This window comes from Neofelis nebulosa, chromosome 2 (assembly GCF_028018385.1).
Source record: "Neofelis nebulosa isolate mNeoNeb1 chromosome 2, mNeoNeb1.pri, whole genome shotgun sequence".
Classification (NCBI taxonomy): Eukaryota; Metazoa; Chordata; class Mammalia; order Carnivora; family Felidae; genus Neofelis; species Neofelis nebulosa.
In genome coordinates this window covers 179,710,492-179,737,520 of record NC_080783.1, presented here as the reverse complement: position 1 = coordinate 179,737,520, position 27,029 = coordinate 179,710,492, and the positions used below count along the sequence as shown (strand labels likewise).

General features: G+C 37.8%; 1 protein-coding gene across 1 annotated transcript in view; it reads left to right on the top strand.

Moving 5' to 3' along the window:
- The window catches only part of ZYG11B (zyg-11 family member B, cell cycle regulator), a 90,956-nt gene that overhangs the window by 47,309 nt on the left and 16,618 nt on the right, over nucleotides 1-27,029 (top strand). Inside the window, exons 6-13 of the mRNA XM_058717365.1 lie at nucleotides 798-862; nucleotides 5,151-5,250; nucleotides 5,513-5,563; nucleotides 8,039-8,200; nucleotides 8,306-8,353; nucleotides 12,027-12,224; nucleotides 12,358-12,410; nucleotides 19,281-19,378. Coding sequence (XP_058573348.1) covers nucleotides 798-862; nucleotides 5,151-5,250; nucleotides 5,513-5,563; nucleotides 8,039-8,200; nucleotides 8,306-8,353; nucleotides 12,027-12,224; nucleotides 12,358-12,410; nucleotides 19,281-19,378 — 775 coding nt within the window. The remainder of the gene's footprint in view (nucleotides 1-797; nucleotides 863-5,150; nucleotides 5,251-5,512; nucleotides 5,564-8,038; nucleotides 8,201-8,305; nucleotides 8,354-12,026; nucleotides 12,225-12,357; nucleotides 12,411-19,280; nucleotides 19,379-27,029) is intronic.

Here is a 27,029-nt window from a genome sequence, read left to right as displayed (position 1 = left end):
ATAAATAAAAAACGTTGAAAAAAAAATTAAAAAAAAATATAACAGGGGCGCCTGGGTGGCGCAGTCGGTTAAGCGTCCGACTTCAGCCAGGTCACGATCTCGCGGTCCGTGAGTTCGAGCCCCGCGTCAGGCTCTGGGCTGATGGCTCGGAGCCTGGAGCCTGTTTCCGATTCTGTGTCTCCCTCTCTCTCTGCCCCTCCCCCGTTCATGCTCTGTCTCTCTCTGTCCCAAAAATAAATTAAAAAACGTTGAAAAAAAAAAATTAAAAAAAAAATATAATAAAAAATAAATAAATAAATAAATAAATAAACGTTAAAAAAAATTAAAAAAAATAAGTAAAGATTAAAAAAAATTATGTTAAAAAAATACTCAGAGGTGAAAAACCAAGTAAAAATGACAACCCAGATTGGTGAGTGAATCATTAAAGATAGCTTCCCTCATTGAGGGCAGTTGCCAAATTGGATGAACTTTAGGCTTTGGCTTTTGTGGCCTCTGGAAGCCAGGTGGACAGAGGAAAAAGCAAGATCCATCCAAAGGCCACCAGAAGGGAAGGAGATTAGCTGGTATTAATTCTGTTTATTATCCTATCTTGTCTAATGGAGACAAAAAAAAAATGTGCAAGTAAACTTGTATGGGTCCAGTGGAAGTTAGTCTTTCAACAATAGGTGGGCAGAATAAAAGTTGTAAGAAATCATTGGTATTTCATCAGCCACCTTTTTTTATAAAGGCTACCCCTGGTTAAAAAATAACAAAGCAATATTTCATTCAGGAATTTTTTTCTCCCTTTGGTTCTTTAGTTACAGAAGAATTGCCTCCTTTCACTTTGCAGTGACCGGATCCTTCAAGATGTTCCATTCAACAGGCAAGTGATAGCCCTAGAACTTAAAATGGGGCAAAGTCTGTCTTGGGCCATTTCTTACCAGTTGGGATATCCTTGCTGTACAGTTAATTATGTGGATGGGATTGTGCATTAACTTATGAAATGCTAACTCTACTTTCTCTAATTTAGTACTTTGACATTCCTGATAGCAGATTGGCCCCTGTTTTCATAGCCCTTTGCTTAAAAATGTATATTTTTATATTATGGTTTTTAGAATATCCACACAATATTGTAGGCTGAAGAAACCGAGGCACTTAGATTCCATGTCTTGATCAGAGTTTTGTGTCTAGTGACTACAAGGCTAGAAAGACTCAAGTCTTCTAGTTCTAGGTCCAGTGTTCTTTTCTCTGTATCATATCTCTTATTATTACTGTTATTTGATACTGAGTTATAGAAGAAACTTCTTAACCAGAGGTTAAGGGAGGTTAGATAGTTGGATTCAAATAAGTATAAACGATTCCCTTGTTTTCTAGGATACTGTGATTTGAGAGCTAAAAAGGTGATTTTTTTTGTCATCTTAATATTTTAAATATTTTTTAATGGTGGTATTTTGAAAAAATATATCTTATGGTTTTATGAAAAGTGTATATCTCAAGCAGCAATTTTACTGTGATTTACTTTTATTCAGGTAACAGTACACTGTTATCTGGCACAGCTGAGGAATGAGGTGTTCCATTTACTATTTCAAATAAATAGTTTGGAGAAAAATATAACAACAGCTATCTCATGTAGATTACTAATTTTATTTTATAAATATTGAGCATCTGTACTGATTACATGAAGTCATATGTAGGAAGGACATACTCACTCTCCTAAAAGAAAAGTATCAACTAACCGAAGATTTGGCAAATTTTTTTAAAGGGGCAGCAAATAATATTTTGGGCTTATGAGCCATAGGGTCTCTGTTGGAACTACTTAACTCTGCCAGTGTACCTCCAAAGCAGTCATAGACAACATATAAAAAATGGGGATTTTACTATGTTTCAATAAAACTTTAGAAAACAGGCAGCTGGACCCACAGCTACTAAAATCACTATATGTAGGCTATAGTTTACTTACCTCTGCTCTAGCCAATGCACTCTGCTAGATTTGAGCTTCTTTGTGGTCAGAGATTGTGATTGGTTAATCTCTTTGTCTCTAGTGCTTAAGTGGATGTTTGGTGGATGAATGAATGAAAAATGAGTATAACAGAAGACAGAATTTTTCATAGAAGAAGATGACAGAATGCATTGGGCCCCCAAACGAGGAGGGAAAGATTTCATCTGATTGGTGATCATTAAAGATTTCATGTTAGTGATGGCATTTGAGATCATAAAGATAACAACTAACCTGTATAAAGCACTTCCTATTGCCAGATGCTATGCTAAATGTTTTACTTATGCTTATTCAGTCCTTACAAACAGTCTTGTGAAATCGTTACTTTTGTAATCTTAATTTTATAGATGAAGAAACAGAGGCATAGAGAGGTTTAGTAGCTTTCTTAAGGTGATAAGATAGCAAGTAGCAGAATTTAGATTTAAATCCAGAATGGCTCCAGAACCTCTACTTTTTTTTTTTTTTTTTTAATTTTTTTTCAACGTTTTTTATTTATTTTTGGGACAGAGAGAGACATAGCATGAACGGGGGAGGGGCAGAGAGAGAGGGAGACACAGAGTCGGAAGCAGGCTCCAGGCTCCGAGCCATCAGCCCAGAGCCTGACGCGGGGCTCGAACTCACGGACCGCGAGATCGTGACCTGGCTGAAGTCGGACGCTTAACCGACTGCGCCACCCAGGCGCCCCCAGAACCTCTACTTTTTACATCCATGCTGTGTTGCTTTGAAGATGAGAGCTGGTTGAATTGATTATTTTATGTTGTGGGAACTGCACAAATAAAGGCACAGAAGAAGTTGATAATAATACCTGTAAAAAATTACCTTTATCAAAAGCTTGGTATGTGCCAAGTTCCATACTAAATCTTAAGCTTTATGTGTAGTATCGTTTAATCCTCACAACAGTCCTATAGAATAGATCTTATCATTTTGCAGGTGAAGAAATAGAAGTTCATAGCGATTAAGGAAATTGCCCTAGGTCCCCAAAGTTAGTAAGTGGTAGAAATGATACTTGAATCCAGACTGAATTCAGTGTGTGTGATATGCTTAATGACTTTATGGCATTGCTTCACATGGTAAAAGAGTTTATTTTAGGGGCGCCTGGGTGGCTCAGTCGGTTAAGCATCCGACTTCAGCTCAGGTCATGATCTCATGGTTTATGAGTTCAAGCCCTGCATCGGGCTCTGTGCTGACAGCTCAGAGCCTGGAGCCTGCTTCCGATTCTGTGTCTCCCTCTCTCTCTGCTCCTCCCCTGCTCACACGCTGTCTCTCTCTCAAAAATAAATAAAGATTAAAAAAAATTTAAAAAAAAGAGTTTATTTTATTATATCAGCAACATTAGGTAGAACTAAAATTCAAACCCCAAAAATGCAAGGAAGTTCAGAATCTGTGCTGTTAACTATCAAGCTATCTTAACTCATAACTAGGGCACGTTTGGGGACTAACAAGCAGTAAGCATAGGGTAGGCAGGAAAAAAGATGTGAAAGTATGGGCCCATTGTTAGAGTCCAAAAATACTGTGAATACAGGAGTGACATCATAACTAAGTTTTCTGACAGATTTATGTATTACTGATGTGTAGACACAAATTGAAGGGAAAACAATGGAGGCAGAATGGCCCATTAGGAATCTATCATAAAACAATCAGAGATGGCCTTGGGAATAGAAAGGAGGCAACAGTAAATTTGATGGAATTTGCAGAGGAGTACTTTATATCAAATTCAGCCAGCATGTATTAAACACTGTTTGTGTGTAAAGCTCTATAATGAGTTCTTGGTAAAGAGGGCTAAATAGGATATGGTCCTTTACCCCAAGGAACAGGTGAGGCTACAGATAACCACAGCTCTCTGACAGAGTTACAAACAAATGCTAAGGAGCAGTGAGAAGGCAGTGATAAACTTGTCAAGGAAAGCTTCTCAGAGGAAGTGATATATGAGCTGAGTCTTGAAAGATGAAATTGTGGGTAAGATAATCAGATATATTCTGTGGTGGTGTCCTGATTTCTCTCCTGTCTCACACCCCACATTCAGTCCTTTGACAAAGCCAGTTATCTTCAAAATATATCTAGAATTCAACCATTTCTCTTCACTTCCATTTCTACCACTTGGACTGGGCTAAAAGTGATTTCTGTCCTGAATCATGTGGTAGCCTCTGAACTGTTCTCTTTGCTTCTTTCTTTGCCCTCTTGAAGTTCATTTTAAACACAGCTAATAGAATAATCCTATTAAAAATATAAGTCAGTTCATGTCATATCTCTGCTTAGGATCTTTCTATGGCTTTCCATCTCATCTGGAATAAAAGCTAATTCTTTACAAAGACTAAGATCTGGTCCCCCCCTGTTACCTCTGACCTCATCTCTTTTTTAAATTTTTAAAAATTAATTAATTATTATTATTATTTTTTTAATGACTTCATCTCTTGGTACTACACTTCTTGTTGTTCTCTCTGTTCTGGCCTCACTGGCTTCCATGCTATTTCTCAAAACCTCCAGGCATACTCCCTATTCAGGGTCCTTGTATCTACCTTCCCCTCTGCCTGGAATGCTTTTCCCCTAGATATCCACATGGCCAGCTCTCTTACTTCCTTAAAAGTTTCAGTGAGGCTTTTCCTAGTTACCGTACCTAAAATTCAACATTTCCTATCCTTTTTACCTGTTTACTCCTTTTTTCTCTATAGCATATACCATAGGTTTTACTTGTTTGGTTTATGATCTGGTGTCCATACTGCGATGTAAGCTCTATGAGAGTAGAGATATTTTCCTGTTTTGTTCACTACTCGATCTCCAGCACCAGGAACAATATCTGGAACAAAGAAAGGGCTCAATAAATGTTTGTGAATGAATGAATGAATATTTATTTCTGTTGTGCTAGGTACTGTAAGGAACCCAGAAAAAACTCAATACAGTGTAGAAATCACTACAGAATAGAAATATGTTACAATCTAGAAAATGAATGCCGGATAGTTTTGATATTTTCCAAACTCTTGTTTCTTTACAAAGTTTCAGAATTAATAATGAGGCACCGGCTCCAGAACACAAAGTATAATTGTTATTCTGTATCAGTTAAGAGGAATTTTCCCTTTCTTTCGCACCTACCTGAACTGTAGCATCAGCTCAGCTAAAGCTGTAAGACTGTGCTTGAGCCTCCAGGATTCATTCATGAAACCCTCTTGTGTGTTTTCAGGTTTGAAGCAGCCAAGCTTGTCATGCAGTGGCTCTGCAACCATGAGGATCAAAACATGCAAAGGATGGCAGTTGCTATCATTTCCATCCTGGCTGCCAAGGTACCTGAACTGCTATGATTGAATAATTTTATGTAGGCAGCTATTTCCCATTACAGTTACTACTTCCCCCAAAATCTATATGCCAGAAAAGTTAGTACACCTCTTCGCCAGTCTGTTTGTTCAGTCTACATTCAGTATTGCAGAACTGCATGTTAATCAAAGATTTTAGTCTGACCTTTAGAGTTTGTTACAGTGAATGTTATTAAACTGACACTAACTAGTGAGTTCTTGGACATTTACTTTGTCATCTGCTTGCTTACAGCTTTCTACAGAACAAACTGCACAGCTTGGTGCTGAACTCTTCATTGTCAGGGTAAGTCTGTTATACCCTCTATGCAGATCATTAGAGAGTTTTCATTTTCATTGTTTTCAGGCAGTGTTGTGTTATCTTCTGGTATTTCATTACTTTTAACTGGATGTATTCACTTATTTTCATAGAGGTAGCTTTATTCCCTAACAGAGGTGGGAAGAGCCCTGAACTAGGAGTCCGATGACCTAGGATCTAACTTGTAAACTCAATTTGTCAATTTAGACAAATTATGTGAACCATTGGAACCTAAATAAGCCTTAAGATCCTATCTAGTTCTAAAATTCTGTTATTTTGTTATTTATGAAGAAAATGTAGACACTGCCATAGGCATAAGATTGTGCTACATGCTTTGGGGGGAAAAGATAATTTAGATAACTGACAAATGATTTTGCTTGCTTACACTCAGTTGAGGAGATGATATAGTGAACAATGAAAAGTTTAAAAGCTTTAAAGAAAATAAATATAAACAGTGTTCTTGGGAAGAGTGGAGGAAAGCAGTACACTTCAGAGTTTCTTGTTACAATCCTGTCATGATGTATGTGAACAATAATGGTAGATAGAAAAGGCAAATGAAAGACTTCCCCTTTTTAAGATTTTATTTTTAAGTAATCTCTACACCTGACATGGGGCTCAACCCACAACAGTCACACGCTTTACCGGCTGAGCCAGCCGGGCACCCCGAAAGATTCCCTTTTTTTTTATGATTTACGAGTTATGTATATAATGAGAAAGTCATTCCTTTGATAAATATGTATAGGATACTTAGCAAATTTCTACCACCTTACTAGATGAGGGATTCACATCGAATTATATCTATAATTTCTGTTCATAAGAAATTATGAACAGAATAGTCTGTAGTCTGTCTATAAGAAGTAGTAGAGAAAATAGTTACGTAGACATGGTTGTAATATAACCTACCAAGTATAATAATAGCAATATGAGTGAAAATAGTAATGTAAAGAGAGGAGAATGCTGTTGATGGTATGATAGAAAGAGTAGGAATTCTGGAGTCAACATATCTGGGTTTATTCCTAATTTTATCACTTACTAGCTGTAGTTTCTATAAACTACCTTATACAGTTATTATGAAGATTAAATGAAAAGGAAATTAAGATTAATTGAAGGGGTGGTGCCTGACCGGCTGTCAATAGAGCATGTGACTCTTATCTTGGGGTCATTAGCTCAAGCCCCACATCGAGCATAGGGCTTACTTTAAAAAAAAATTAAGAAGGAATATATGCTAAGTACTTAGCACAAAATACGATATATGTTAGATAAGTAGAAAAGGACGCTACTTTTACTTAGTTTTTACTATTTTCAGGAATGATATTTTTAGTTTTAAATATGGCTATTTATTGCTATGTATGTGTTTCAGTAATTTTGGCTGGAGGTATAGTTAAAGATTTTAAGGAAGTCATCCACTTACATGCTTTGGGGGAAAATTAAGCTTAGTTTAAGCGGAAATTAGTAGCAGTAGTAGTGGTAATCACTAGCTTTATTTTCTCTTTTTTTGAAGCTCTTAATTATCATCCACAATTTGCAGATGAGGAATCAAAGAATTAAATTAGCAAACAAGGTTACACAGATGCAAATTCTAGTACCACACTCCTAGGCACTATGCTTATTAAGTTACATAATTGCACCTAGATGTTTTTGTTTCTTAAAAAATTTTTCCTGAATTGTATGTAACGTTAAGTAATAGTGTTCGTTAATGTTTTCTTGTATCTGTTTGAGCGGAGCACCCTTCCCCCCCGCCAAATTATTATCTAAAAATGGAGTTATGGGTGCCTTATCTAGGTCTCAAAACATTCACTTTTCAAAGTTAAATTTCTTAGGGTAAGGCTATAGTAGAAATGATTTACAAAGGGAATTTCAAAGCTGTGATGTTATTCAAAGCCAATGTAGATTTTAATTCTCTTACTATTATATGTAATTTGTCCTTTTTTTTTTCTTAAGGAAAACTTAGAATTATATAGAATTAGGTCTCTCAGTTCTTATTTTCTCATACTAAGTTGACTATGATCAAATTACTTAATATTTCTCACAATTTCCTTTCCCCAAAAAATGGGTATAACAGTATTACAATATAGGATATAATTTGCTGATGTTTATAATAAATGTTAGTTTCATTTCCCCTTCTCCCCCTCCACTTTTTTTATCCCAGGATCTGAAATGAATATATGCTATGACTGATTGGGTAAGATAGTTTGTCCTAAGCTTTAATCATTTTGCGTTTTATTTTATTTACAGGGTATTAGATTTTAGGGATGATGAGAATAATAAAGGATTTCTGAAGATCCTATATTTTTTTTCTTGTTGAAGGAAAAATCTTATCCAAGAAGCTGGTTGTTGTACTTATAAAAACCTTTCTAGGAAATGTTTTAAGCCACAAGACCAATCCTCATGACTTGTAATTATTACCACCAATTGTAGTAACAGCTTAGTGATAAGAAATTCATTGTATTTTCCTTCTTTCAGCAACTTCTTCAAATAGTGAAGCAGAAAACCAATCAAAATTCAGTGGACACTACTTTGAAGTTTACTTTGAGTGCACTTTGGAACCTCACAGACGAATCTCCAACCACTTGCAGACATTTTATTGAAAACCAAGGGTTAGAACTCTTCATGCGGGTTCTAGAGGTTAGAATGGGAATTTAGCCTATAGTTTTGACATTGATTGATTAAAATATTCATTTATTATATTTGATTCTTTACGTAGTTACAGGTTTTTCTTTCTTTTTACAGTCTTTCCCAACTGAGTCATCCATTCAACAGAAAGTTCTAGGACTTTTGGTAAGATATAAATATTTCCTGCTAAATTCCAAGCTGTAATTAATTATTTTTCTTCTGAGATAATACATTGAAAGTTGTTTCTCTATTTGTAAACACTTAATGACATCAGAAAATATATACAATATAATGAAGTGGCAAAAAAAGCAGGCCATAAAACAATGTATACATATTAGGATTTTCACCACATTAAAAGGAAAAATATAAATTACATAATTTTCTCTATATTTTTTGGAATAATACAAAGCTTTATAGTGGGCCAATTTTACTTTTATAATCGGGGGGAAAATGTCATTAAAAAATCTCACTAAATTGTAAGTGTTCTCACATGCTATGTTTGGTAATTAATAATTACTACTTAAAAGACTGCTTAACAAATTAAATATTCCAAGGGCACATGGGTGGCTCAGCCAGTTAAGTGTCCCAACTCTTGATTTCAGCTCAGGTCATGATCTCACAGTTTGTGAGTTCGAGCCAGCTTCTGGTGAGCTCAAGCCCTGTTTCCAGTGAGCTCTGAGCCCTGCAGCGGGTGAGCTCAGGCCCTGCAGCAGGTGAACTTGAGTCCCGCTTCAGGCTGCAAGCTGACAGTGTGGAGCCTGCATGGGATTCTCTCTCTCCCTCTCTCTGCCCCTCATGGGATTCTCTTTTTACCTCTCTCTCTGCCCCTTGTTCACTCATGCTCTCTCTCTCTCTCAAAAATAAGCAAACTAAAAAAAAAGAGCTTAAATCACACACACAAAAAATTAAAAAAACATAGTGAGCCCTCTAGGATTTGAGATAAAGGTGAAGGATCAAATGTTTTGTTAACTTTAATCACTGCAACATTAGAAACATGCCTGTGTGGTAAAAGCTCTTTTTAGAGCAGATCTGTGCTTTTGAGGAATTAGATCATGGGAGGCATAGATTAGTGAGTAAAATATATATACATCAGTGTTTGTTTTATAGATGCAAGAGTATGAGATACTGAGCAATGAGAGATGGATTTTGGGGAAAGCCAAGGGCTGGCACTTAAAGAAGACCTATCTGTTCACTGTAGCTTCAGGTTGATATAAAGTAGAAAATGTAAAAAGACCTAAATTCCCAGAAATAGGGAAGTATTAAATAAATGAAGGTATTTGATTATTTTATTCAGGGTTCATAGGGATTATTAGATACAGAAGTTGGTTCACATCACCACAAGAGGAAAGGTGGAATTTATTTTAAGTATTCCATAAGGCTTTAAGAGAGCTTCCATAGGGCTTTAAAAATGCTTTTTTTCATTTCAAAAAGAATACATGCTTATTATAACTAGTGAAACAGTGCAAAAGTGTATTTGAAAAGCTTAAGACTCTGTCCCCAGACTTCAATCATTTTCATTTCCATGAGGTAATTAATATTAATACAACCTGGTGTGCTTTCTTCCAGATCTTTCTCCATTACTTTGTGTTTGAATTTTTTTTTCAATAACCTATTTTGAAATATTGCATCTAAATTTTTTGTGGTCAGAGAACATACTTTGATGTGAGTCCTTTGGAATTTATTAAGACTTGTGTATGACCCAGAATATGATCTTTGTAAATGTTCCGTGTGTAGTATGGAGTCTGCTTTGGATTCTCTCTCTCTTTCTCTCTTTGTCCTACTCCCTGTGCATGCACACGTGGGTCCATGCACTCTCTCTCTCTCAGTAAATAAAATGTTAAGAAAGAAGAAAAATGAATGGAAATGCCTTTTCATATTTGAATATGTGAGATTAGAGAGGAGCGATGATTAATCATTGATGCTGGTGGAAAAATAGATTATACACATTCATGTAGTGTATAGTTAAACTTGTCTCTTCTACCCTCTTTTTCATAGTTGAAGAAGAAAACTTGTTAGTCATTACAGAGAATACATTTGGACATGATGCCTTTCACTTTCATTTATTATAAAATGACTTAAGCTAAGGAACAAGTAGTCTCTTAACAATCCAAAGTTCAGTGTTTTGGTTCCTAAGAAATGGAATCAACATGTTAGGAAGAAAATTATTGTTTCATAGTAGATCAAATTAAGTTTTAAGAATGAGGATTAATCTTCAGAGCAGTATGTTAAGTTGGATCTTAGATCCTTTAGACCCATAGTCTAAATTGGAAACCCCTCAGTTGTTTCCCATGCGAACAGAGGTCTTCCTTATGTACTGTGTAAGGAAGCCATCACATCCCAAGCCCAGATAAAACGTCTACCTTACATAGGCCAGCAGTCAAACTTTGGCATTCAGTGGAGGTCTAAGGCTGTGAAATTTTTAAGACACAAATTACTAATAATGAGGGGTGGCTGGCTGGCTGAGTTGGTAGAGCACGTGACTCTTGATATCAGGGTTGTAGGTTCAAGCCCCATGTTAGGTGCAGAGATTACTTAAAAATAAAAAATCTTAAAAAACGATCACTATATTGCTCAAAGGGATGCTTCTTTGCCTTCATTTTATTTATGCTCTCCACATTATTCAGAACTGCTAATCCCTTTGTCCTCTTGATACACTCACCCCTCTCTGCTTTCTTGATAACCAAACTTTCCTGGTTTTTCTTCAACCTCTGTTACTGTTGCTTTTCAGCTTGGAGTTTCTCCAGACCACACAAATGGTATAAATTTGAACTACAATCTTGCATGAGGACAGCCCCTTATTGAAAATGGCAAGAGAAGACTTTTCCTTTTAGGCCAGATCCCAGATTACAATAGGCCTCTTTTTCATTCACCTATGTCAGTCTACTCTTTTTCTGAGGTGTGATACTTTGAAAATCCTTGTCTTATATGTGAAGTCTTAGTTCCAGTTTTTAGCCTTACTTTCTGCCTTTGCATGGCTATTAAAACCCAGTGCTCTTGACTCTACAAGTCAGTGATGGCCTGTTACTGCTCTGGTTTGGTTCCCTATTTGCTTTTTATCCCAGCAGGTTACATATTTAAAGGTTGTTGGATCACCTAGGTGGCTCAGTCAGTTAAGTGTCTGATGCTTGATTTTGGCTCAGCTCATGATCAAGTCTCAGTTCATGGGATCGAGCCCCACATCCAACCTCTGTGCTGGCAGCACGGAGCCTGCTTTAGATTCTCTCTTTCCCTCTCTCTCTGCCCACTGACCCCCTTGTGTTCACATGCTCTCTCAAATAAATAAACATTTTTAAAATAAATATACAAACAAATAAAGGTTGTTAGCTGTTTTCCCACTATCACTTCTAGATATTTTATAGCAGGGGATTTTTTTAGGTTATCCACCTCATCATTTTGCCTGAAAAAGGAACTCACTACTGTTTCTGTATTATTTTATTGTTTTGGGAGGAGAGAAAATAAATCACCCATAAACACACTGTGCTAACATAACAAAAGTCTTCACCTTTTATGTATATGCAGATACATGTTTATTTTTTTAAATGTTTATTTATTTTTGAGACAGAGGGACAGAGAACATGCGTGGGCACAAGTCAGGGAGGAGAGAGAGAAGAAGACAGATTATCTGAAGCGGGCTCTGCACTGACAGATGAAGGGCTCATACTCACAAACTGTGAGATCGTGACCTGAGCCAAAGTCAGATACTTAACCAACTGAGCAACCCAGGTGCCACTGCAGATATGTGTTTAAATTGTTACAATCTCTGTTCCTTCTTAGAATACAAATGGTCATTTAGCCATTATGCATATTATTTCAATTTTTATATCTTCTTTTCTTCCAGAATAATATAGCTGAAGTGCAAGAATTGCATTCTGAACTGATGTGGAAAGATTTTATAGACCACATCAGTAGCCTCCTGCATAGTGTTGAAGTGGAAGTCAGTTACTTTGCAGCTGGAATTATTGCCCATTTAATATCTAGAGGTGAACAAGCTTGGACATTGAGCCGTAGCCAGAGGAATTCTCTTCTGGATGATCTGGTAAGGTCATTTGGTGTTTTCTAGAAGCATACAAACAAACATTCATTGTAGTTAAGCTATCAGAGTTTCATAATGCAATAATGCAGTGCTAAATAAATATTGTATTCTTTCTTGTGTGTCTTGTGTCTTGCAGCATTCAGCTATTTTGAAATGGCCAACTCCAGAGTGTGAGATGGTAGCATACAGGTAATTAGCAAGATAATTAATATTAAGCCCTTAACCTAGTCATTTCGCTTGCTTGGAGATTATTGCTACCAGGTGTATAATGTATTTTCCCTCAGGCATCTATCTTCTTACTGGTTTTAAAAGGATTGAAGTATTTTCACTTTTTTCTGTTACCTGTCATTCATCATTTCTTCTTTCATTTCACATTTATTGAAGAAAGTGCCAAGGACCTGTTCTATGCTCTTGAAATTCAAAGATGAGTAAGACATGTTGCCTACATTGAAGAGGCAGAGGAGAGAATAGGTGAACTAGAAGATAAAATTATGGAAAAAGAGGAAGCTGAGAAAAAGAGAAAAAAATCCAGGAGTATGAGGGGAAAATTAGAGAACTAAGTGATGCACTAAAGAGAAATAATCTACGCATAATTGGTATTCCAGAGGAGGAAGAGGGAGGGAAAGGTGCTGAAGGTGTACTTGAAGAAATAGTAGCTGAGAACTTCCCTGATCTGGGGAAGGAAAAAGGCATTGAAATCCAAGAGGCACAGAGAACTCCCTTCAGACGTAACTTGAATCGATCTTCTGCATGACATATCATAGTGAAACTGGCAAAATACAAGGATAAAGAGAAAATTCTGAAAGCAGTTAGGGATAAATGTGCTCTAACATATAAAGGGAGACCGATAAGACTAGTGATGGATCTATCTACTGAAACTTGGCAGGCCAGAAAGGAATGGCAGGAAATCTTCAATGTGATGAACAGAAAAAATATGCAGCTGAGAATCCTTTATCCAGCAAATCTGTCATTTAGAATAGAAGGAGAGATAAAGGTCTTCCCAAACAAACAAAAGCTGAAGGAATTCATCACCACTAAACCAACCCTACAAGAGATCCTAAGGGGGATCCTGTGAGACAAAGTACCAGAGACAACGCTACAAGCATGAAACCTACAGACATCACAATGACTCTAAACTCATATCTTTCTATAATAACACTGAATGTAAATGGACTAAATGCGCCAACCAAAAGACATAGGGTATCAGAATGGATAAAAAAATAAGACCCATCTATTTGCTGTCTACAAGAAACTCATTTTAGACCTGAGGACAGCTTCAGATTGAAAGTGAGGGGATGGGGTGCCTGGGTAGCTCAGTCGGTTAAGCGTCCGACTTCGGCTCGGGTCATGATCTCACAGTCCGTGAGTTTGAGCCCCGCGTCGGGCTCTGTGCTGACAGCTCGGAGCCTGGAGCCTGCTTCACATTCTGTGTCTCCCTCTCTCTCTGCCCCTTCCCTGCTCATGCTGTGTCTCTCTGTCTCAAAAATAAATAAACATTAAAAAAAAAAAAAAAAAAAAGAAAGTGAGGGGATGACAAACTATCATGCTACTGGAAGTCAAAAGAGAGCTGGAGTAGCCATACTTACATCAGACAAACTAGACTTTAAAATTAAAGGCTGTAACAAGAGATGAAGAAGGGCATTATATAATAATCACAGGGTCTATCCATCAGGAAGAGCTAACAATTATAAATGTCTATGCGCCGAATATGGGAGCCCCCAAATATATAAAACAATTACTCACAAACATAAGCAACCTTATTGATAAGAATGTAGTAATTGCAGGGGACTTTAACACCCCACTTACAGCAATGGATAGATCATCTAGACACATGGTCAATAAAGAAACAAGGGCCCTGAATGATACATTGGATCAGATGGACTTGACAGATATATTTAGAACTCTGCATCCCAAAGCAACAGAATATACTTTCTTCTCGAGTGCACATGGGACATTCTCCAAGATAGATCACATCCTGGGTCACAAAACAGCCCTTCATAAGTATAAAAGAACTGAGATCATACCATGCACACTTTCAGATCACAATGCTATGAAGCTTGAAATCAACCACAAGAAAAAGTCTGGAAAACCTCCAAAAGCATGGAGGTTAAAGAACACCCTACCAAAGAATGAATGGGTCAACCAGGCAATTAGAGAAGAAATTTAAAAATATATGGAAACAAACAAAAATGAAAATACAACAATCCAAACACTGTGGGATGCAGTGAAGGCAGTCCTGAGAGGAAAATACATTGCAATCCAGGCCTATCTCAAGAAACAAGAAAAATCCCAAATACAAAATCTAACAACACACCTAAAGGAAATAGAAGCAGAACAACAAAGACAGCCTAAACCCAGCAGAAGAAGAGAAATAATAAAGATCAGAGCAGAAATAAACAATATAGAATCTAAAAAAACTGTAGAGCAGATCAACGAAACCAAGAGTTATTTTTTTGAAAAAATAAACAAAATTGAGAAACCTCTAGCCAGGCTTCTCAAAAAGAAAAGGGAGATGACCCAAATAGATAAAATCATGAATGAAAATGGAATTATTACAACCAATCCCTCAGAAATACAAGCAATTATCAGGGAATACTATGAAAAACTATATGCCAACAAACTGGACAACCTGGAAGAAATGGACAAATTCCTAAACACCCACACACTTCCAAAACTCAATCAGGAGGAAATAGAAAGCTTGAACAGACTCATAACCAGCAAAGAAATTGAATCAGTTATCAAAAACTTCCCAACAAATAAGAGTCCAGGACCGGATGGCTTCCCAGGGGAGTTCTACCAGATGTTCAAGGCAGAGATAATACCTATCCTTCTCAAGCTATTCCAAAAAATAGAAAGGGAAGGAAAACTTCCAGACTCATTCTATGAAGCCAGTATTACTTTGATTCCTAAACCAGACAGAGACCCAGTAAAAAAAGAGAACTACAGGCCAGTATCCCTGATGAGTATAGATGCAAAAATTCTCAATAAGATACTAGCAAATCGAATTCAACAGCATATAAAAAGAATTATTCACCATGATCAAGTGGGATTCATTCCTGGGATGCAGGGCTGGTTCAACATTCGCAAATCAATCAACGTGATACATCACATTAATAAAAGAAAAGATAACTATATGATCCTGTCAATCGATGCAGAAAAAGCATTTGACAAAATTCAGCATCCTTTCGTAATAAAAACCCTTGAGAAAGTCGGGATAGAAAGAACATACTTAAACACCATAAAATCCATTTATGAAAAGCCCACAGCTAACATCATCCTCAATGGGGAAAAACTGAGAGCTTTTCCCCTGAGATCAGGAATATGACAGGGATGTCCACACTCACCGCTGTTGTTTAACATAGTGTTGGAAGTGCTAGCATCAGCAATCAGACAACAAAAGGAAATCGAAGGCATCAAAATTGGCAAAGATGAAGTTAAGCTTTCACTTTTTGCAGATGACATGATATTATACATGGAAAATCCAATAGACTCCACCAGAAGTCTGCTAGAACGGATACATAAATTTAGCAAAGTTGCAGGATACAAAATCAATGTACAGAAATCAGTTGCATTCTTATACACTAATAATAAAGCAACAGAAAGACAAATAAAGAAACTGATCCCATTCACAATTGCACCAAGAAGCATAAACTACCTAGGGATAAATCTAACCAAAGATGTAAAAGATCTGTGTGCTGAAAACTATAGAAAGCTTATGAAGGAAATTGAGGAAGATATAAAGAAATGGAAAAACATTCCATGCTCATGGGTTGGAAGAATAAATATTGTCAAAATGTCAATACTACCCAAAGCTATCTACACATTCAATGCAATCCCAATCAAAATTGCACCAGCATTCTTCTCGAAGCCAGTACAAGCAATCCTAAAACTCCTATGGAACCACAAAAGGCCCCAAATAGCCAAAGTAATTTTTTTTTTTAAGTTTATTTATTTTTGACAGAGAGAGAGGCAGAGAATGAGCAGGGGAGAGGCAGAGAGAGATGGAGACGCAGACTCGGAAGCACGAACTGTCAGCACAGAGCCTGACGTGGGGCTCGAACTCACAAACTGCGAGATCATGACCTGAGCTGAAGTCAGATGCTCAACCAGCTGAGCCACCCAGGCGCCCCAATAATTTTGAAGAAGAAGACCAAAGCAGGAGACATCACAATCCCAGACTTTAGCCTCTACTACAAAGCTGTAATCATCAAGACAACATGGTATTGGCACAAAACAGACACATAGACCAATGGAATAGAATAGAAACCCCAGAACTAGACCCACAAACGTATGGCCAACTAGTCTTTGACAAAGCAGGGAAGAATATCCAATGGAAAAAAGACAGTCTCTTTAACAAATGGTGCTGGCAGAACTGGACAGCAACATGCAGAAGGTTGAAACTAGACCACTTTCTCACACCATTCACAAAAATAAACTCAAAATGGATAAAGAACCTGAATATGAAACAGGAAACCATCAAACCCTGGAGGAGAAAACAGGAAAAGACCTCTCTGACCTCAGCCGTAGCAATTTCTTACTTGACACATCCCCAAAGGCAAGGGAATTAAAAGCAAAAATGAGGGGCGCCTGGGTGGCGCAGTCGGTTAAGCGTCCGACTTCAGCCAGGTCACGATCTCGCGGTCCGTGAGTTCGAGCCCCGCGTCGGGCTCTGGGCTGATGGCTCAGAGCCTGGAGCCTGCTTCCGATTCTGTGTCTCCCTCTCTCTCTGCCCCTCCCCCGTTCATGCTCTGTCTCTCTCTGTCCCAAAAATAAATAAAAAACGTTGAAAAAAAAAATTTAAAAAAAAAAAAAAAAAAAAAAAAGCAAAAATGAACTATTGGGACCTCATGAAGATAAAAAGCTTCTGCACAGCAAAGGAAACAATCAACAAAACTAAAAGGCAACCAACGGAATGGGAAAAGATATTTGCAAATGACATATCAGACAAAGGGCTAGTATCCGAAATGTATAAAGAGCTCACCAAACTCCACACCCGAAACACAAATAATCCAGTGAAGAAATGGGCAGAAAACATGAATAGACATTTCTCTAAAGAAGACATCTGATGGCCAACAGGTACAGGAAAAGATGCTCAACGTCGCTCCTCATCAGGGAAATAATCAAAACCACACTCAGATATCACCTCACGCCAGTAAGAGTGGCCAAAATGAACAAATCAGGAGACTATAGATGCTGGAGAGGATGTGGAGAAACAGGAACCCTCTTGCACTGTTGGTGGGAATGCAAACTGGTGCAGTTGCTCTGGAAAACAGTGTGGAGGTTCCTCAAAAAATTAAAAACAGACCTACCCTATGACCTAGCAGTAGCACTGCTAGGAATTTACCCACGGGATACAGGAGTGCTGATGCACAGGGACACTTGTACCCCAATGTTTATAGCAGCACTCTCAACAATAGCCAAATTATGGAAAGAACCTAAATGTCCATCAAGTGATGAATGGATAAAGAAATTGTGGTTTATATACACAATGGAGTACTACGTGGCAATGAGAAAGAATGAAATATGGCCCTTTGTAGCAACGTGGATGGAACTGGAGAGTGTTATGCTGAGTGAAATAAGCCATACAGAGAAAGACAGATACCATATGTTTTCACTCTTATGTGGATCCTGAGAAACTTAACAGGAACCCATGGGGGAGGGGAAGGAGAAAAAGAGAGAGAGAGAGAGAGAGGTTAGAGTGGGAGAGAGCCAAAGCATAAAAGACTCTTAAAAACTGAGAACAGGGGCGCCTGGGTGGCGCAGTCGGTTAAGCGTCCGACTTCAGCCAGGTCACGATCTCGCGGTCCGTGAGTTCGAGCCCCGCATCAGGCTCTGGGCTGATGGCTCGGAGCCTGGAGCCTGTTTCCGATTCTGTGTCTCCCTCTCTCTCTGCCCCTCCCCCGTTCATGCTCTGTCTCTCTCTGTCCCAAAAATAAATTAAAAAATGTTAAAAAAAAAAAAAAAAAAAAAAATTAAAAAAAAAACTGAGAACAAACTGAGGGCTGATGGGGGGTGGGAGATGGGTATTGAAGAGGGCATCTTTTGGGATGAGCACTGGGTGTTGTATGGAAACCAATTTGACAATAAATTTCATATATTTAAAAAAAAAAAAGATGAATCCAAAGCTAATCTGGGGAAAAAAAAAAAAAAAAAAAAGACCTGTTGCCTACAGACAAGAACCTTACAGCCTAGTGAGGGACACCAAATGTGAATCAGACATAATTCACTATTAAGCTAGTTATATACATAGGATGCTATGAAATTAAAGATGACAGTACTTAAATGCAATGGAAAATGGTAAAAAGCCTCCAGAGGAAGTAAATTATGAGCTGAATTTTGAGAGATAACTAAGTAGGGGCAGAAGATTTTAGGAAGAAGAGATAATGTCTTAATGCAAAGAGGTCCAGGACAAGATGACACATTGAAAGAACTGGAAGTAGCACCAGGTTAGTTTGGGGAAACAGTTTGTGATAATTTCTTAAAGTGCATATTGGATGCCTCACTGTTTATGACAGGTGACTTCAGAGCTAAGTTACTAATTTCCTGCAGGACTCCATATTGCCATATAAATAACATTATTGCATCTTATTTTTGTTCTCTACTTCACAAATGCTGATAGTGCCAACATTTTTGATTCCCCCAACTTATGTTCTATCTATTTTGGAGCAGAAGGCAGAGGACTGGTAGAAATTGAAAGGCTGGTATTCACTTTCGTGGTCTTCTACCAGATAGTTGCCAATTAACTCCTCCTTTTCTCAGTTTCCAAAACAAGGTCTGTTATTCGTAAATGTTTATCTTCAATACCAAAAGAATATTTCCAAAAAAATATTTCTGCCAGTACCTTGTTCTGATCACCTTCCAACTTTTGTACCAAAACTTTATATGAATATGATCCTTTCCCAAGTGTCTCAAGACAAGGAAAAAATGCTCTATAATTCATTTATATTAGTTTAAAAATAGTTGGATGAAATTTCTAGTATGAAAAGCTCAGGAATGATTGCTTTAGAAATGACACTAAGTATAGGATGTAACTTTATTTTTTTTCTTTTGAAACTTTAGGTCCTTTAATCCATTTTTCCCTTTACTTGGCTGTTTCACAACACCAGGAGTCCAGCTATGGGCAGTTTGGGCCATGCAACATGTCTGCAGCAAGAATCGTATGTACCAAAAAGAGAACTATGTTTTTCTTTTTCAAATGATATTCTCCTTAACACAAGAAAGCCATTTCTAAATGGTATATTTAAAAAAAAAATTTTTTTTTTACATTTATTTCTTTTTGAGAGACAGAGACAGAGCACAAGTAGGGGAGGGGCAGAGAGAGAGGGAGACACAGAATCCGAAGCAGGCTGCAGGCTCCGAGCTGTCAGCACAGAGTCCAACGTGGGGCTCGAACTCACAAATCGCGAGATAGTGACCTGAGCCAAAGTCGGACGCCTAGCCGACTGAGCCACCCAGGCGCCCCTTTAAATGGTATATTGAAGTGATTTTTTTTTTTTAAGGACACAGATTTTAAAAGACACAATATAAGAACCTTTAGGGGTGCCTGGCTGGCTCAGTTGGTAGAGCATGCAACTTTTGATCTCAGGATCATGAGTTCAAGCCCCACCCACACTGGGTGCAGAGATTACTTAAGAGAGAATCTTAGGTTATAAACTAAATTTATTCTTTCAGAATTATCTCAGTAATACTAGATACTGAATGATAGTGATGAATGAGACACTGTTCTGACGTCATGGAGTATAAAAATTAGGTTCCTACATGGGGTGCCTGGGCGGCTCAGTTGGCTAAATGTCTGACACTTGACCTCAGCTCAAGTCATGATCTCAGGTTGTGAGTTCAAGCCCCGTGCTGGGCCTTAAAAAAAAAAAAAAAAGGAGCCTATAGTGAGTCCATTTGCTAATCAAAAGTTTTAAGGTGATCCAGTGATTATGGTACATTTCAGTGCCCAGCCCTCATCCACATAAAACTTCATTGTTTAAGACATGGCTGTCTGCATTCATGGTCTCTGGAGAAGCAAGAATTTGGATCAGATTCCATATTATTCTTTTTTGAGGGTTATGATACAACTCTTTGTTGGTTATTTATTAATAAAATTCATTCCATTAAATGATTTGAAACACTGCAGAAAAAACACTTTAATAGTAGAAACATTTTAATAGAGTATAAATTAAAATATTTGAAATTAAGGGTGCCTGGGTGACTCAGTCGATTGTGTCTGACTTTGGCTCAGGTCATGATCTTGGGGTTTGTGGATTTGAGCCCCACGTCGGGCTCTGTGCTGAGAGCTCAGAGCCTGGAGCCTGCTTCAGATCTGTGTCTCCCTCTCTTTCTGTTCCTCCCCCACTCACGCTCTGTCTCTCTCTCTCTCAAAAATAAATACACATTAAAAACATTTTTTTTTTTTTAGTATTTAAAATTAGAGATCAGGACCAAGGAAAAATAATCGGAAAAGAAATTAAAGGTTATAGGGAAAATAGTAGAATATAAATATATAGACCATACATGGTGATTCATGTTCTTTTTGTGGCTGGGCTGCAAATAATCAGCTATATAGTTCTCTTTACATATAAGGAGGAAATACTATTCCATATCCTTACAGGGAAGTAAAGCTTTTCTGGGCAATTAACTACAAATTAAAATTTTTTTTTTTTTTTAATTTTTTTTTTTCAACATTTTTTATTTATTTTTGGGACAGAGAGAGACAGAGCATGAACGGGGGAGGGGCAGAGAGAGAGGGAGACACAGAATCAGAAACAGGCTCCAGGCTCCGAGCCATCAGCCCAGAGCCTGACGCGGGGCTCGAACTCACGGACCGCGAGATCGTGACCTGGCTGAAGTCGGACGCCTAACCGACTGCGCCACCCAGGCGCCCCTAAAATTTTTTTTTACAGAACCTCAATAGGGATGATATTATAAATGGACTCATACAGGTAGTGTGAGAGTTGTTTTTAACAATAGTGATGTAGTAAATAGCAGTAACATCTTACAAGATACCTTCTTATTCTTTGATGAAAACTCAGTGCATAACACAAAAAGGCAATTCAGTGAAAGCTCTTTTATGTGAGATACACAGAGGACAGGGGTTTAGGGAATAGGATGTGATAGAGAAAATTGCCTTGTACCCAGCTAAACTTCTACCTGGGAGCTTTTCTTTTTTTTTTTTTTTTTTTTGTGTTAAAAAAAATTTTTTTTTTTTTTAACATTTATTTTTGAGACAGAGAGAGACAGAACATGAACGGGGGAGGGTCAGAGAGAGGGAGACACAGAATCTGAAACAGGCTCCGGGCTCTGAGCTGTCAGCACAGAGCCTGATGCGGGGCTTGAACTCACTGACCACGAGATCATGACCTGAGCCAAAGTCGGCCGCTTAACCGACTGAGCCACCCAGGTGCCCCTACCTGGGAGCTTTTCTGACCCTTCCTACTATATTCCCCAGTTCATTCATAGACACTTCCTCTGGGGTGCCTGGGTGGTTCAGTCGGTTAAGCTTCTAACTCCTGGTTTTCACTCAGGTCATGATTTCATGATTTGTGAGTTTGAGCCCCACATCAGGCTCTGTGCTGATGATGAGGAGCCTGCTTGGGATTTTCTCTCTCTCCCTCTCTCTTTGCCCCGCTCACACTGTCTCCCCCTCTGTCTCTCAAAATAAATAAGCTTAAAAAAATTGAGACTGCCTCAATAGCTATATTAAACTGCCTCTGATCCAAAAATTTCCTCCTTTTATTGTCCTTACAGGTTCTGAGAACTCCCTAGTTTCTTAACAGCCTATCACATAAGTATTTATTTTTGTTATTACTTATAAGTGTTGATGTTCTTTTAAGTTTATTCTGTGGATGATCACCCTGAAAAATTTATTCCAAAATGCACTGTAGGGGTGCCTGTCTGGCTCGGTCAGTAGACCATGTGACTCTTGATCTTGGGGTTGTGAGTTCGAGCCCCCTGTTGAATGTAGAGATTATTTTTTTAAAAAATGAAAATAAACAAAATACACTGTAATTGGGGAATGTTAGAATATTTATCTCCAACTCAAGTAGTTTAGGTTTCTATATTCCTGCTTCCCTGGCTTATTTTGTTTATATTTAAATGGAATTGACTTCTCAGTTTGCATTAAAAGTTCTAATGCTGCTTACAGCTTTTAATAATTAAGAGATAGTATAGCATAGTAGCAAAAGCACACAGGAATCTACCTGGATTCAAATCATGTTCCAGCACTTATGTATGACATCTTGAAGAAATCAGTAAGCCTGGGGCTGCAGTTTCACATTTGTTAAATGGGAATAATAATAGTACCTATATATCACACATTATAATGAGTATTTTCCCGTATTTTAGAAAGTTTTTGACAACATGATTTTTAGTAATCACATAATCTTTATTGTATGGTATATTAGTTTCCTAGTACTACCATAACAAAGTACTACATGTGGGTGACTTAAAACAACAGGAATGTTTGTCTTTCCATTCTGGAGGCTTGAAGTCTAAAATCAAGGTGTCTTTAGGGCCATACTTTCTGGGACAGCTCTAGGGAAGAATTCTTCCTTGCTTCTTCTAGCTTCTGGTGTGTGCTACCAATCCTTAGCATTCCTTGGCTTTACACGCATCACTCCTGTCCGATGACCATCTTGTCCACATGTCTTCACATTGTTTTCTGTGTATATGTTTCTGTGTCCAAATCTCCCCTTTTCATAAAAGAACACCAGTCATAATGGATTAAGGTCCACTCTAATGACTTCATCTTAACTAATTATATTAGCAACAACTCGATTTCCAAATAAAGTCACATTCTGAAGTATTGGAGATTAGGACTTTAACCTGTCTTTTTGGGGGACATAACCCTTAATACATTCCTCTATACTTAATAAATGAACTTAGCAGTAATTCATATAGCCACTTCCCTATTGATCAACATTTAAGTAGTCTACCTTTTAATTTTAAATTATATCCAAGCACTTGTTTGAGAGATATTCATCAGACCGTTATTTATAATAGCAATTAAGTCTAAATAACCTAGAGGTCCAGCAATAGATAAATGTGAAGTAATGTTGAAATACCCAGACAGTGGTATATTTGTATGTTATTAGTAAAGAAGACATGATAGAAAATTATATAAGCAGAAATTTATACTCTGGGGGCCATGACAGAGTAACTTGTACCAGACTAGCCCTCTAACCATTAATACTAGAAAACACAGGATGGGAAAGATTTGGAACAAGTCTTTCTAGACAGTAGGCAAAAGGCAGCAAAGATTCCCATCCCTGAAAGAGAACCAAGTACAGCACAGCAATTTCATTGACCTGAGGAGATAAGTTTGGTGAGATTGAGGTATTGGACAAAATGTATGGAATTTATAAGGCAGAGTAATGCAGAGGTGAAAGCTACATCTAGAAGAGACTCCAGAAATCTTAAAGGTTTCTTGAGTTTTTGTCTGGTTAGTGAGCTGTGAATGTCTAGGATGAGACTCCTTCAAGTCTGAGAAAGAACAAATACCAAGGAGTGGCTAACTGAACAACACTTGGAGCTCACACAGGGTTTGGAAATACTAGACTTCCTAACACTGGAAAGAACTTAACACCCAGGGCATTCAGTACAGATGCTAGAAGAGATTAAACTAGCCCTAAAATAAAGGCTTCTCTAGGGTGACACTAACACAGCTTAAAAACAAGTTTGAAATGGTTAAGTTGCTCTGAAAATAAATTAACTTTCTGCCGGAGAAAAACTAAGCACTCTTTTAAAAAAAGAACAAAATCAGGGCGCCTGGGTGGCTCAGTCGGTTGAGCATCCGACTTCGGCTCAGGTCATGATCTCGCAGTCCGTGAATTCAAGCCCCGCGTCGGGCTCTGTGCTGACAGCTCAGAGCCTGGAGCCTGCTTCAGATTCTGTGTCTCCCTTTCTCTCTGACCCTCCCCCGTTCATGCTCTGTCTCTCTCTGTCTCAGAAATAAATAAAACGTTAAAAAAAAAAACTTTTTTTAAATTAAAAAAAAAAAAAAAAAAGAACAAAATCTAGCCTAACTCAACAACATGTTTAGTATCTGATAAAAATTGCTAGATGAGGGAAGAAGCAGGAAAATGTGACCCATAACCAGAAGAAAAATCAGACACTTGAAATAGACCCAGAAGTGATGGTGATAATGCAAATACCAGAAAAGTAACTTCAAAAAAATTTTTATAGATATGATCCAAGATTTTAAAGAAAACATGAATATTAATAGAAGAAAAAATATAAAAAGTAAATAAAATAGAAATACTATAGCTAAAACTTTAAATATTTGACATGAAAAATATCTGGATGGGGTGCCTGGGTGGCTCAGTCAGTTAACCATCTGACTTCAACTCAAGTCATGGTCTCACAGCTTGTGGGTTTGAGCCCAGCATTGGGCTCTGGCAGATAGCTCAGAGCCTGGAGCTGCTTCAGATTCTGTGTTTCTCTCTCTCTGCCTCTCCCCTGCTCGCGCTGTTTCTCTCTCTCTTAAAAGTAAATAAACATTAAGGGAAACAAAAATAGTGTAAAAACAGGGAGTGGGACAAAACAGAAGAGACTCATAAATATGGGGAACAAACTGAGGGTAACGGGAGGGGTTGTGGGAAGGGGGATGGGCTAAATGGGTAAGGGACACTAAGGAATCTACTCCTGAAATCATTGTTGCACTATATGCTAACTAATTTGGATGTAAATTATTTTTTTAAAAATTAAATTAAAATTAAAGAAAAAAATAAACATTAAAAAAGTTTCGAAAAATGAAAAAATATATATCTGAATGAACTTAACAGTAGATAACAGAAGAAAAGATCAGCAAAATTAAATGCATAGCAGTAGAAACTATCTAAACTGAAGCTTAGAGAGAAATAAAGCTTGGGGGGGCGGTGGGTATGTGGGGTGGGAAGAAAACCAGAATTACCCTGAAATCAGTACCAGACAAAGACCTTGTAAGAAAAGAAAATTACTGAACAATATCTCTCATGAATGTAGATGAGGAAATTCTTAATTTTCTAACAAATGGAACCCAACAGTGTATAAAAAGGACCAGGAAGGTTATTCCAAGAATGCAAGGTTGGTTTACATTTGAAAATCAGTGTGTTCCTTTCTATTACCAGAAGAGGAAAGAAAAGCAATCTGGGGCACCTGAGTGGCTCAGTCAGTTGAACGTCTGACTTCAGATCAGGTCATGATCTCACAGTTCATGGGCTTGAGCCCCACGTTAGGCTTTGTGCTGACAGCACGGAGCCTGCTTCAGATTCTCTCTCTCTCTCTCTCTCTCTCTCTCTCTCTCTCTCTGCCCCTTTCCTGCTCGCGCACTCTCTCGCTCTCAAAAATAAACATTAAAAAAAAAAAAAAAAGAAAAGCAGAAAATAGATGCAGAAAAAGAATTGACAAAATCCACTACACAGTCCTGATAAAGGATGTCTAAGGAAATCCTATAGCTAACATCAAAATTAATAGTGAAAAATTAAATGTGAATGTTGCCCTACCAAGATCAGGAACAAGAGGGTGTCCAGTCTCACCATATTGAACATTGTAATGGAGGATTTGTCCAGTGTGATCAGGAAAGAAACAAAAGACATCCAGAGTGGAAAGAATGAGGTAACAGATGACCTGATTATCTCTAGAAAAATCCCATGAAATCTGCAAAAGGGCAACTAGTTCTAATTGAGTTTAACAAGGTTCCAGGATACACGATATACACAATAATCAGTTGCATTTCTGTATACCAACAACAACCAATATAAATGGAAAAGTGACATTTACAATTGTGTCAAAAACTATGAAATACTTAGGGATGGGTGTATCTGACCAAAATGTATAGACCTGTACACAGAAAAACAAAGCACTGCTGAGAGACATTGAAGAAGGCCTAGCTAAATGGAGAGATCTACCATATTCATGAGTTGAAAGACTTAATAATGTTAAAATGCCAATTCTCCCCAAGTCTGTTGTAGATTTATACAGCCCCAGTCAAAATCCCAGCAGGCTTTTGAAGAGAAATTGACAGACTGATTCTAAAATTCATACAGAAGTGCAAAGAATATTAAAATAACTTAGGAAAATGAAGAACAAAATTGGAGCACTTCCACTACCTGACTTCCAGCTATTCTATAAGCTACAGTAATCAAGACAGTGTTTTGTGGCTCCAGTGTGTGTTTTCTCCACAACTCACCAGGCAATTCTCCCATTCTCAGCAACACTGACTAGATGTCCTACAAATTTAGTTTAATTCTGACACTATTAACCTGGAGATGACATCAGATCCTACAGTCCCATAAGACTACTGCCCTACTTCAGATGCCAGTCCCAAGTCTAGGTTTTTACCTGTGCTTCTGACTGGTTATAAAGATTAGAGGTTCCTATAAGCCCCTCTTCTGTTTGATTAATTTGCTAGAGCAGCTCATAGAACTCAGGGAAACATTTAGTGACATTTACCAGTTTATTATAAAGGATATTATAAAGGATACTGATGAACAGCCAGATTAAGAGGTACATAGGGTGGGGCCCAGAAGTATCCTGAGTACAGGAGCTTCTGTCCCCACAGAACTTGGGGTGCACCGTCCTTCAGGGCATGTGGATGCATTCACCAACGTGGAAGCTCCTCATATCTTCTTGTTCAGGAGTTTTTATAGAGCTTAATCTGCACCTTCCTCACTTACCCTTTCTAGAAGTCCAAAGATGGGGCTGAAAGGTCCAACCCTCTAATCATTTGGTCTTTCTGTTCACCAGCTTCATCCTGAGGCTGTCTAAGGACTCTGCTCTGTCACCTTATTAGCATGTTCTCAAAAGGGACTCCTGATAAATGACAAGATACTCCTATTGGGA